Here is a 13,977-nt window from a genome sequence, read left to right on the forward strand (position 1 = left end):
GCGGAAGTCCAGGGGGCCATGTGAGTAACTGTGCAGGTAGGAGCCTGCAAACAATTTAGGAAGCTGACCCCCTGTTCCCCTTCCTCCGGGGACCTGTTCCACTGTTCCTGTACGCAGTTCGGGGCAGCGCTGTGTGTTTGAAGAGTATCTGTGCGGGAGGTGATTTAGAGACTTTGTGTGTGTGTGGGGTGTGACATGAACAACGTGTTAGACCCTGGATTACCCTGCTGACATGACCACTTACACTTCAAGGCACAAAGCAACGGAAATGCACTAGAATAAGTAATGACAAACTGAGACTAATGAAATGCACGTGATCTCATAAAGGGCTGTTTGAGAACTCACAGGTCTGAACACATGAATGTCCTGACTCCGGGTCACTAGGTGGGCGTTTTTGGCTGTGCAGGTTGCGGTCTCCAGTTTGTCTCCTGTCAGCATCCAAACCTAGATAAAACAAAAGGATCTGAGGCTGAGGAGGTTCTGTTCATGGGTACAATTTGTGTCCTATATGCAGAAAAACAAGCACAAACGTACTCAAATGAACAAATATAGCTTAATATCTTTGTAGTCTCTCTTTTCAGGTATTTAAAAAACCTTATCTGTTTGTAATTATAAACTATAAGTTAATGATCTGAGACGTCTACTCAGAACCACCTCCTTAATTACAGAATTATTTACAAAGCACATACACATATATTTAGAAATATAGTGCAAAGCTAGTAAAGAGGCTCTCGGTGGTTTTCATTGTCTGACATGTCCAGTCTTCCCCATTCTGGAGTATTTGGTACAGTCTATCTAGAGTGTTAGGGACACTCTGTTATATCTGGTACAGTCTATCTGAAGTGATTGGTACAGTCCATCTGGAGTATCTGATACAGTCTATCGGGAGTGTTGGGGACTGTCTATCTGTTGTATCTGGAACAGTCTGGAAAGTCTGGAACAGTCTAACTGTTGTGTTTAGGACAGTCTATCTGGAGTGTTTGGTAATATCTATCTGGAGTGTTTGGGAAAGTCTATCGATGGTACAGTACCAGTCAAAAGTTTAGACACACCTAATTCAATGGTTTTTCTTCATTTTTATTATTTTCTACATTGTAGAACAATACCGAAGGCATCAAAACTACGAAATAACACATATGGGATTATGTAGCAAGCAAAAAAAAAAAGTATAAACAAAGAAATATGATTTATATTTTAGGTTCTTCAAAGTAGCCACCTTTGGCTTTGATGACAGCGTTCCACACTATTGTCATTCTCTCAGCCAGCTTCATGAGGTAGTCACCTGGAATGCTTTTCCAACAGACTTGAAGCAGTTCCCACATATGCTTAGCACTTACTGGCTGCAATTCCTTCATTCTGTGGTCCAACTCATCCAAAACCATCTCAGTTTGGTTTAGGTTGGGTGATTGTGGAGGCCAGATCATCTGATGCAGCACTCCATTACTCTCTTTCTTGGTCAAATAGCCTTTACATAGCCTGAGGGTGTGTTTTGAGTCATCGTCCTGTTGAAAAACAAATGATGGTCCTACTAAGCGCAAACCAGATGGGATGGCATGTCACTGCAGAATGCTGTGGTACCCATGCTGGTTAAGTGTGCCTTCAATTTTAAATAAGTCACCAAAAGTGTCACAGCAAAGCAGCCCCACACCATCACACCTCCTCCTCCATACTTCACGGCGGGAACCATACATGCAGATACCATCCGTTCACCTTCTCTGTATCTCATAGAGACACAGCGGCTGGAACCAAAAATCTCAAATTGTACTCATCAGACCAAAGTACAGATTTCCACTGGTCTAATGTCCATTCCTTGTGTTGCTTGGTCCAAGCCATTCTCTCCTTCTTATTGGTCTCCCTCAGTAATGGTTTCTTTGCAGCAATTCGACCATGAAGGCCTGATTCACACAGTCCCCTCCGAACAGTTGATGTTGAGAAGTGTCTGCTACTTGAACTCTGTGAAGCATTCATGTAGGCTCTAATCTGAGGTGCTGTTAATTGGTGATTTCTGAGGCTGGTAACTGTAATGAACTTATCCTCTGCAGCAGAGGTAACTCTTGGTCTTCCTTTCCTGGGGCAGTCCTCATGAGAGCCAGTTTCGTCATAGCGTTTGATGGTTTTTGTAACGGCACTTGAAGAGACACTCAAGAGTTCTTGAAATGTTCCAGATTGACTGACATGTCTCAAAGCAATGATGGACTGTCGTTCTTCTTTACTTAGTTGAGCGGTTCTTGCCATAATATGGATTACTACAGTAGTTGAACAGAGCTATTTACCGTATACCAGCACTACCTCAGCACAACACAACTGATGGTCTAAAAATGCATTAAGAAGGCAAGAAATTCCACTAATTAACTTTTGACAAGCCACACCTGTTAGTTGGGAACCATTCCAGGTGACTACGTCATGAAGCTGGTTAAGATAATGGCAATAGTGTGCAACGCTGTCATCAAGGCAAACGATGATTACTTTGAAGGATCTAAAATATGAAACATATTTTGTTGTCTTTAAGACTTTTTTGTTAACTACATAATTCCATATGTGTTATTTCTTAGTTTTAACGTTTTCAGTATTGTTCTACAATGTATAAATAGTAAAAATAAAGAAAAAAACATCAAATGAGTAGGTGTGTCTAAACTTTTGACTGGCACTGTATGTGGTACAGTCTATCTGTAGTGTTTGGAACAGTCTAACTGTTGTGTTTAGGACAGTCTAATTGTAGTGTTTGGGACAGTCTAATTGTAGTGTTTGGGACAGTCTAACTGTAGTGTTTGGGACAGTCTAACTGTTGTGTTTAGGACAGTCTAATTGTAGTGTTTGGAACAGTCTAACTGTTGTGTTTAGGACAGTCTAACTGTAGTGTTTGGGACAGTCTAACTGTAGTGTTTAGGACAGTCTAATTGTAGTGTTTGGGACAGTTTGTTGTGTTTAGGACAGTCTAACTGTAGTGTTTAGGACAGTCTAATTGTAGTGTTTGGGACAGTCTGTTGTGTTTAGAACAGTCTAACTGTAGTGTTTAGGACAGTCTAACTGTAGTGTTTGGAACAGTCTAACTGTTGTGTCTAGGACAATCTAACTGTAGTGTTTGGGACAGTCTAACTGTAGTGTTTGGGACAGTCTAATTGTAGTGTTTGGGACAGTCTAATTGTAGTGTTTGGGACAGTCTAATTGTAGTGTTTGGGACAGTCTATCGGGAGTGCTTGGGACGGTCTGTTGTATCTGGCAAAGTATATCTGGAGTGTTAGGGAAAGTCTGTCTGGAGTATCTGGGACAGTCAACTGAAAAGCATTGAGACTGAAATTTGTTACAGTGAATGACATTCTCACTTTAATGCCGGCGTTGCGGAGGATCTCCAGCGTGGGCCTGACGTCGGCCTGCAGCTGATCCTCCACCCCGGTCAGACACAGCAGTTCCATCTCCATCTCCAGGCTTTCTATCACCGTGGCAACCTTCAGCGAACGGTCATGCACGCTCAGCTTGGCCTGGACGTAGCGGGTCTAGAGCAGACACAAACAGATGTGAAGAGTCAGCCTACGCAGCAGGCTCTAACAGGCTGCACACTCCCATCTCAGTATCTGCATTCGCCAAGACATCTGCAGTCCTTTCACACTCCTGCATGTCACGAATGACAGCTCACTGTTTCATCACATCTCAACAAACCTTTTTGCTAGACCGAATGATTCTTTGAGAACGTGATAAATGAAGGATTGTATTTTATATGAACATAAACAGGTCATCGTACATAAGGGAAAAGTGCATAGTGAAACAGTGAGGTCGTCCTCAGGACATGATCCTACTGAATTCACTCATATGAACTGCACAAATGAAACACTGGTGAACAGTTTCACACGGTTCTGCTATAATCAGTTTGTCAATGCCAAAATGAGAGGGTGCGCCCAACATGAGCACTGAGGAGTAAATCCTAAACAATGTGCGTGTGAGTCATTCATGAACACACACTCTCACTGGATGAGTCACACACACTCTGACTCATCACCACCCACCCCCTCACACACAATCACAAACACCAGCAGTAAGACCTGGGCTGAGGACAGACACCAGCCTGTGTGTGTGTGTGTGTGTGTGTGTGTGTGTGTGTGTGTGTGTGGGAGTAACCAAGGGGCTTTGGCATTTAGCTGGGATCCCTGTGGAAAATATGTTGATTCACTTCTTGCTCTGCTTCTTCTATGAGCTCTGGCAGACCCTACAGAAGCCAATGAAAACACTGAGGAACAAGACAGAACCTGGACTTTCTGCCTTCCCTGGTCACAGAGAACGGGGAATCAATAAAAACGTACTCCTTAGTTCAAGTTCTCTGGATGTATTTCAGAGTATAATTCTGACAGCCACCGACTAATAACTGAGTGAAAGTGTAGAACGGTGGTCTGTAAGGAGTGTCCAAGACAGCTTAGGGAACTGAAAGTGTCTTCAAGTGTTCCACTTTCCTTGTGCAAAGTAACTGCTTATTAACACAGTGGAAAATTATTCTGTGTGACTGCTCCATCTGCCTGAAAGACACACACACACACACACAACGCGCGGACCTACACATGCAGACATACACACACACAGTAAAACACCCCCTCCTTTCCAAAACACACATGCAAACCAGAAAAGCTCCATCCTGACTAATGTCTTTCCCAAATGGCTGCGAATGAAACACGTCAAGGTCAGTTGTGCATTTTGTTAGCATTTGAGAGTCAAATGATTTTCAGCCGAGCGTGTCAGGCGTTGGCCTTCTGCTGGCTGAAAGCTTCTCTTTGCTCCTCCCCAGACCTCAGGCCATGGGGCCTATTCCCTACTATTCCCTATTTACTCTGATTCACACAAATCTACTTTATTTGCAAACGAAGTATAAATGACAAAAAATGCGTAAAAATCTTTTCGTTCCCTTCCTAGCCAAGTCCTTTTTTTCTCCTAATGTTCCGTATGTCATTCTGCATTCTCCCAGGATGCATTCGGGCACACTTCTGATTCAGCCCAGATGATCTTCCATCATTATTCACATAGCTTTCACAAACTCTACATTAATCCTGTTTCCACAAACAGAAATGACCTGACAGATAAAGCAGCAAGAACATTGCTGTTTTCACTTGTGTCCAAAAACTAAAGCTGTGAAAAATGGATCATTCTGAAAAGTCTCATCAGGCCAAGTGTGAAGACAGTGGATGATACACTGCCTTTGGAGAAAGGCTGTACTGTCCAACAACAGGAGACAGGCCATGAAGCCCAACGAGAGAGAGAGAGAGCTTTGATGTAAGGCGCTCAAAAAACAAAACAAAAAAAAAGTCTTTCCCAGTAAATTAATCAGCAACATAATATGGCTTACAATGTATGGTAACTCATACAACTGAAGAAATATATACCCCCCCCAACCCCACACACACAAAAAACCCCCAGGATGTTAGAAGTGAATAAGTAATGAGTGATCACCTCAAAGTCCTGGTACTGCTCCTCTGTTAGGGATTTCTTAGCAACTACCAACACTCGCAGGCCTTCTCTGGCCATGTTCCCACACTGACAGAGAGAGAGAGAGAGAGAGAGAGAGAGAGAGAGAGAAAGAGAGAGAGATTGGGCATTGGATGGGTATTGCCTTGTTATATTCAGTTCTGATACAGACCTGATTCAAATGGTATTTACATAGCCTTGTAAGTGTAGAAAGGCAACTGAATGGAGAGAACTTTGAAGGCAATGCTTAACCTGTCACACTGTTTGTGGTAAAAATGCTGCACATTTGTGACAATGAAGTCTTTAAGCAGTCAGAGCGACATTATTCAGTTTATAAAAAAAAGACATGAACTGCAGAATGGAAACAGACGTTCAGCCTGACCGAGGCATCCAGACAAGGTGTGTCTTTACTGCACTACATATTCTGTTATCCAATCAGACTGAGAGAACTGGGAGACTTGCCTCTTCTTCCAGCCAGTCGTTGTACTGGACGATACCAGCCATCACCACGTCTGCTCCCTTCATATAAAAGGTGATCTCTCCAGTGGACTCATCCTAGAATAACAGACACACAGTGCGTCTTCATCAAGCACTCCTGCATTCTGGCAGGCACCTCTTCACATGAGGAGATCTGCATTAGTTTGATCAGTAACTGTTCATTTTAACAGGAGTGCTTTCTGAGCCGTCCTGGATTTCTCATAAGAGACATATTTAGGCACAACATAATGCATCTGCAAATGTTTGAAAAGATTTCTTAGATTTCATGAATGGAGTAATTATTGTCATATGGAGTTTATTTTTTCATCTATCTCAGTTAATAACTCTGGCATCTGGAAACTCACTTCAAAAGAAGCAATGTCAAAATGTGGCAGGCATTTCCTGATATGAGGAGGTTTTTGTGTTTAACTGCTGTGTCACTCCTCTGTTTGTCGTTTCTTGCTCAAGGGGAAAGAGGGCTTATTTTGGGTGCCCTTCAGGGTTCTGGAAGGTGTTTTAAAGGATTTCACAGAGAAAGCCAACGACAATTTTGAGCTTCCTGATGTAGCATGATATACACTCCATACGCAGCCAACAACAACAGTTTGTCAGTGGTCTTGAGAGAAAGAATTAGTCACTGGGTTCAGAGTGAGGTAAACTCTCTCAGATAACCCTTAAAGTCTCAACTGTGTCTTGGGCTTACTTCTGTATCTAGCCTTTTTCATCATTTTCTCCTGAAAAATAAGACTAGACATAATTCAGATATGAATCATAGCTTGAGAGCTTCCTTTATAAGAGTGCACTGGGAGGGGAAGCTCTGTAGCATATCATTAGGCACAGGATGGCCTTGTGACCCATGCTTGAGTGTATTTTTTTATACACTGCCAGTGAAATTCTACCTTTCAGACAAAGAAGAATAAACTTAAACTAATGGATACGGTTGAAGTTTCTGTTTGGTGTTTTTGCCAAAAAAGACAGACACCGATGGTTCAGAGCACTCACTCTCACGATGATGCCCATGCGTTTACTCTCGTAGGTGAAAGGGAAAATCTGCAGGATGGTGAAGCTCAGGATTTGTCCACTAGGGGTCCTCAGCTGCATGGAGGACTGATCTCTTCCGACCAGCGTCAGGCCCACGCTCTCTGTCCACTGCACCAGCGACACCTAGCATGGCACACACAGCAAGACACAGAACAGACAGGCAGACACAGAAAGAGAGATTCAGTCCATTAGCCATTGACAAAAAAAAAAGCTTTCAAACCTTTCATAACAATATGATTTTAAATGGAAAGACATCTGTGCTCTGTTTCTATATGCTGATACATTCATTACAACAGAGCAATTAATAAAATAAGACAGTAAAGGAAGGCTTTCCATAAACTACCCAATATTACTCACGAGAACATGTTCATTCTTGTACCGCAACTAGCCTGAAATGACTGATGAATTAAGAGTCACTGGAATGGAAAGATTATGAGATGATTTGGATCTCTGATTGGTCGATGAAAGTTCTGGAACCAGGACATGACTTAACGCTTGGCTAAGCAGCGTTATCTTTAAAACACTACACATTCTGTTTCATTCTTTTGTTTTTTAAGGAATGCAAAAGAAAACCTCTGAGCTTTGGGCACGTTGTGGTGAGATGAAAAAAAAAATTCGGCAGTTGCCCTCCTCAGTGAATGCTTGGAGATAAAGCAAAACAGATGACACCCATTAGTGCAAAGGCTGTAGGGCTGGGATGGAGCAGGGCTTGGGCAGTTCTGGGAGGCAGAACGTATTGCCGAATAACTTCCAGACCAGAGGTTAGAGGGAGATCAGAAAACAGCATTTCTTGTGCTCCTCTCTGACAAGATTCAAATGATGTATGTCCCAGTGTCCAGATGGTAAGGAGAATGTCCATAAATGAGGCTCACTGGAGCTGCACTACAGCCATGATGGGGTTTTCTTGATAAGGGCTACTTTGGGGTGGGTAATATTTTCCCTTTTCTTTGTTGTCTCTCTCTTTTTCCTCTTTTTTTGTCTTTTTGTTTCTCTTGAAAGGGACGGAGAAAAATAATGTGTTACATCAAAGAACACAAAATGACAAGTGACCAACTATTTCTGGCAAATAAACAACTGTGCCTTTGATTCAGGTATTTCTGATATGCCAGAAACTATAGGAGCAGACTAAAATGATGTTCGACTAGGATTATGGAACATTCTAGACTAACTAACTTTCTCTGAGCAATGGGCCTTCCAAAGGCAACGAGTGTCCTTAACCTTCCATTTGCCCTGACCACATTCTCTCTGCTATGCTTTAACACAGAGGTTTCTAGGTTCAGGCGGTGTGTTAACACAGCACACACTCAGCCTGATGCCATTCAGTGGCTAACAGCAGGTACCACAAACCCAGTCAGCAGTAATGACAGAGTGTGTGTGTGTGTGTGTGTGTGTGTGTAGGCCCAGCAGGTATCACCACAAACAGCCTGTGTCAGGGCCGAATTGCCCTGTCCTGGCATACTGCCCTGAGATCAGTGTCACAATGATGATTAAAATAGGCTGGAGCCCACCTGCACAACACATCAGCTAAGCAGAGAACAAACAGCACAGATCTCCTGGGCTGCTTCTGGTACAGTTTTACAACGGCACTGAAAATGCTGACACTACAGTTCCTTTACGCCCACAACAACATTTGATCAAAATAAAAATATAAAATAATGAATTAGATCACTGACAATAAAGTTTCTTTACAGTGACATCTGCACTGTTATAAAATCATGTATAGTCTTTGGGAAGGATCCTAGCACTAGCATACTAAGCATACTGAGATGTGTGGATGTGAGCCTATTCGCTATGCTCCACTGTCCGCTGCCTTGGTCAAAAGCACCTGCCAAACGACTAAATGTAAGTGTACATGTAAATGTAGTCATCATAGATATTTTCTATTCATAGGATCATGATGCTTCCAGTCTTTCATTAAAGAGAAACTTTTTGCATCAGGACCCTATCTGTCTGGTGGTACAGAACAGGTTGTAATGACATTAAAATCACAAAGCTGGGAGACAGCTTTAACGGTCCTTCCCGCCACTGCTGAGTTCCTGTCCCATTCCAGTGAAGACTGAAAGCTGTTTATGTATGTGTTGCTCTTTAGTGGAGACACTGCCTGCTTAAGGTCTCCTCAGAAAATAACATTTTACTGTGATATCACATAAACAGACTTCTTGAGGAGCCATAAGCAAAAAACTGAAATGACAATGAAGAAATGCAGGATAACATGGTACACACACACTCTCACAAACAATAAGACACAAGTCAGGACAGAGAATAATATGAGAATAAGAGGAGAAGTGAGTTGTATTAAAGTAGAGGCAACAGCGGGTGGGGCCTGGAATTTGGGGGGTAGGGAGGCACTGTAAACACACAGCACATTAAGGAAAATCCATGCTTTTACTGAGGGAAATGAATCAAAGGATCATGTCAGGTCCTCTTCCACAACATAAAAGAACCTAAAGGGATCAAGGAGGTGTATGCGTACTGTTTTGGAGGACATAAGTTGTGAAACACATTCTGCCACAGCGTTGGCCTGAAGATCCTCTAATCTGAACTCTTCATTCAACTAAAACAGACCCACTGCCATCTTACATACAAACACACACACAACCTCAATGCACAGCCAGCTATCAGGTATCTGCGGAGACATAATACTGATTAAAATCTCTCTTGAAGCCCAAAAAACTTGAGATTTTATTGGCATGGAGTGGAACAGGGCAGGATTAGTGACTTTGAAATTGGATATAGTTGTGAGATTGAGTGAGCTTTAAGCTCAAAATTATCAGAGGTATGGTAATACTTATGGAGAGCAGATGGCTTTCATGTGCATTTCTCGGCATGTCGCATGTAAATACACTAAATCATACATAAAGACATGCCATGTTTTCTGGATCTTTCTTATCCTTCATCCTTTCACATGCAGAGTATGAAATTCATTCCTGCGAGTGCTTCAGGTAAATCTTAACTCAACACACCGGTACCAGCTACAGTGGACATGCAGATACCACCTACTCTTACCCGTATCCTGTTATAGCTCATTTTCTGTCACCTGAAAGCTAGGTGAGACTAAACAAAAAATGATGTTAACATCAAACCTAAACAAACCTGTCAGATTTCGCAAAATATTGTGAACCAGAAAGCTTCTCTTTACATAAACTCTGAACCTTGTTTATCTCCATTTAGCTCTTATGCCTGTGAGGAACTGAGTACTCAAAAAAAAAAAGAAAAGAAAAAGAAAACGGAAAAGAAAAACACAAGTGTGTTCGAGAACATGAGGAATGTCATGTCCTCAGCTTGTTTGGGTGTCTACTTGAAATCTTCACTGAAAACTCCTCAGACTGCGTATTTTAATACATTAACCTGACAGCTTCCGACGCTTACAACCAGACATGTATTTTCTTGAAATATCTGTGAAAATCTAATATAATACTTTCCAAGATGAACAGAGACAAGACTCATTTAAAATGCATGAATATACAAATAGAATTATGGCAGCGACCTGAAAAGTTTTTCTATGCTGTTTTAAAACACTGTTTTAACCACGGCACTTGAATGGCGAGGACCAATACAATATGAGCTGGCTACAGAATTGTGTAAATGTATAAATGCACGATACATGTAAAGCGTCGAGTGAGTGGGAGTGTTACCTCATCAGGGCTGGAGGCCTGGTAGACCCTGCACGCATCCTCATAATGCTGTTCTGCCTCAGCCTGGTCAGTCACTCCGTTGGATTCGTACACGGGTGTCACGTTGTGTACCAGAGCGATGGCCTTCACTGCCTCATGCACACGGCTGCTGATGGTCTTCCTCACTTTGGTGGCGGCAGGAACTCTGGAGGCTGGGAGGTCATGAGGAGGCTACGGGGGGGTGAAAAAAAAAGAGTGATGAAAACTATGCTGGCTCAACTAGACTAAACATGACTCATTGCTCCTGCAAAATAGAGCTGGAGAGAGTAAGGTAAAATAATGAGAAGTGCAGTTTGGTTTGCTGCCAGATATTTCAGAAAAAAAAAACCCTGCTGAATCTTCCACCACAGTTAGCCAAAAACATCAAATATATGATCTTGATCCTGAAAGGAGAAACTTGATACATAATACATCTATGGAAATTCAAAGTTTATGTCTCATAAACAACTCATTTCTTGCCTAAAACCATATCATAATATTTGATATTTGTTTTTCAACCGACTTCACTGAAAGATGACTAGCTCAGAGCCCTACTAAGTGGACATTCCTGACATTAAACCACCACGTATTTACATATCAAACCACAAAACAGAAATGGAACACAACCAGCCTGAAGGCTCTTACAGACTATAATGACAAAATGATGAAATGTCTGCTGCTCAAACTGCCATTTAGCTGACCCTTCCAACATCCTGAACCACGGCAATGTGTAAACACTCCCAGATGTGTTAAAAAATATGAACAATTAGGTTTTGCATCTTAGCTCCGGCTATTTTTAGGAGGTATGTTTCTAGGGTTAATGGCAGAGTTATTAAATTAGGCAGTGAGAGCCAGGGTGAGGCCAAATCCTGTTTCCTGCTCCCTGACCCCGGTGTCAGCGAGGCCAACATGAGTTACTGATGGTTGAAGAAGCAGTTAGGAGCCGTCTGTATATAAAAGCAATGCTAACTGCAGGCCTTTTATTCTGTTTTCCCTGCTGCTCTCTCCATATATGTACAGAGTGAGTGACAGACGCCTGGTTGTTTACCTGAGTGTAGGCGCTGAACACGTGACTTTGCACCTCGTCCATTGAGTCCATTCCATAGGCCACGGTTCCGAGGTGGAGACGCCTGAACACCATCTCGTTCTGGGTGAGTGTCCCTGAAAAGCATTTACATTTTATTTTTTTCTTTTCTTTTAAAAACCCTAGCCACCACTTTTACGGCACTGTTTATGAATTTGAATGAGTCTTTGTTACGTGTGACATTAAACAAAAAGATGCCACAATGGGATAAACAGAACAGTGTACTACCACACAGCTAAACAGGCAGAAGTCTTGGATTTGTGAAGAAACCAGACACTAAGCATGGCCACTAAAACACAACACTGAGGACTGATATGCTATTTTTTTGCTGAAATGCTATTCAAGTTTGTTGAGGCCTGTCAGGACATGTTGCCTGATATGATGTGTGTACAAATTTTCTCAAAGTCCACCACCACAGTGAGGTAAATCACGACTCAAACTGAAACAGCAGCAATCTGATCACTATTTATGTGAGCTCAAATAAATAAATACATTTCCAATTACACGAACGAATGACTGCTGTAACCAGAGCAGAGGTGTTAAAAATGTACAGTAACGAGGTTTCAAATTTGGTCTGTGAAGGCAATCAGTCATTAACAATAGCATTAGATATATACGCCTAACAATATTAATGAGAATCTCTGGTGGCAATTAAACACATGCATGCAATACCTTGAAAGACTATAATCTTAAGGTATGACCTCAAGGAGACAAACTGTATTACACACAGAATTACTTTAGGAGTCTATCAACAGAATTTCAGGAGGACCTCTGTGGCCCTGATGTTACATTAGGGTGAACTTTACTTCTCACTCCCATTCCTTTTCTTCATGGCCTGCGTCGGAAAAAATGGCTGATCATTTTATAGGAGGGGAGAGCTGTAAATTCACAAGGTCTGGTCTGAGGCACAGACTCAGGCAGGCGTCTGTAGATGACTGAACTTGTGGAGACGGAAGCCTTGGGGTCAGTGTTGATTTAGTGGTCTAATAAGTAGCATGTCCCCCAGTGTGGCACACAACCCCTAATCCCCATGAGAAAGTCCTGAGCAGGCACCACCGCTACTGTCCGTAACCTTCACAAATCTTCAACGCTATCACTTCTCACCAACCAGCACCCTGCTCCCATTCTTCACTGGCCACTCTCAGAAAACGCTCCCTGGATTACAGAGTATAAATTCAACTGCCAAAAGGAACAATCTACCCCTTCCTCTTGTGGCCGTGTCGCTGGTGGTACTTAATATTTTCAGGCAGAGTGTGATAAATTTATGCTTCAACACGCTGTGCTTTCAGGCAGCAGGCTCCAAAATCCCATTTAAACTACTGGGAGCATACTTTACAGACGCTAGGCAAAGTGCAGGGAGATTAACAGAATGGTGAAGCAGGAGTGTCTGAGACACGATGATCAAACACAGACACTGTACGCATTTTACTCTGACGCCGTTTCTGCTTGTGTTAGTATTACCACGGTAACTGCCCTCATTGGACACACAGACAGAGGCATTGTCTTTGGACTAATCTGTTCTTTTTGTAATGATGCTTTTTACAAGCAGAGCTCTCCAGATTAAATGCAGTCTCACTAAATTTTACACTACACTATGTTAAGCACATTGGGTACAAACACAATTTTTACTCAAACTTTTCTATCATCTCACTGACCAACAGATTGTAGGAAAACAATGCAAATCCACTTCGTATCTAATGTTTCTGGAAGTTGTTAAGATCGTTCAAACACATGTTCTTGGGTCTAACTACAAAAACCAATGTGTCTTTTACTCTATTGGAGAGTGGGAGGTGATACACTGAAAAGAAGCATCCATCCAAAATGGTGACTATGGACATGATGACTATGGACATGACATCAGACCTGTGAGTGGAGATGAAACCCACTAACCGGTTTTGTCCGTTAGCAGGTAAGAGATCCGGCCAAGCTGCTCTGGAATTGTACTGGCTCTGACAACAGTCCCAGGGATTTTGGAGTCTTTCTTGATCATCCAGCTAAAAACCATCTTGCCCATATCCAGATTCACACGTAAACTGGAGACAAAACATAAAGGGTGAAGGAGTGCTTAGGTTTGAAGATACTGAGATGTTTTAGAATAAAGAGCAGACTAAATGAAGTCTAAAATTTAGTAATGAGGTCCGAATAATGACAAAACAAGGCTAAAATTTTACATGCCAAATGAAACTGTACTCTTCTTTTTTAACTTTCATTTCTCAACCTCCTTTTCAGTATTGTTAAGCAGTTCTTTTTCTGAAAAGTGATTTTAAAATTGAATAA

The 13,977-nt window shown here is 42.1% G+C and overlaps 1 protein-coding gene across 1 annotated transcript in view; it reads right to left on the reverse strand.

Annotated features, from left to right (window-relative positions):
- Positions 1-13,977, reverse strand: part of atp9a (ATPase phospholipid transporting 9A) — a 37,720-nt gene that overhangs the window by 11,658 nt on the left and 12,085 nt on the right. Inside the window, exons 12-19 of the mRNA XM_030768640.1 lie at positions 13,591-13,733; positions 11,665-11,777; positions 10,599-10,808; positions 6,925-7,086; positions 5,908-6,000; positions 5,431-5,514; positions 3,324-3,494; positions 346-444 (exon numbers count right to left, since the gene is read on the reverse strand). Coding sequence (XP_030624500.1) covers positions 346-444; positions 3,324-3,494; positions 5,431-5,514; positions 5,908-6,000; positions 6,925-7,086; positions 10,599-10,808; positions 11,665-11,777; positions 13,591-13,733 — 1,075 coding nt within the window. The remainder of the gene's footprint in view (positions 1-345; positions 445-3,323; positions 3,495-5,430; positions 5,515-5,907; positions 6,001-6,924; positions 7,087-10,598; positions 10,809-11,664; positions 11,778-13,590; positions 13,734-13,977) is intronic.

The sequence above is a fragment of the Chanos chanos genome, chromosome 3 (assembly GCF_902362185.1).
Source record: "Chanos chanos chromosome 3, fChaCha1.1, whole genome shotgun sequence".
Classification (NCBI taxonomy): domain Eukaryota; kingdom Metazoa; phylum Chordata; class Actinopteri; order Gonorynchiformes; family Chanidae; genus Chanos; species Chanos chanos.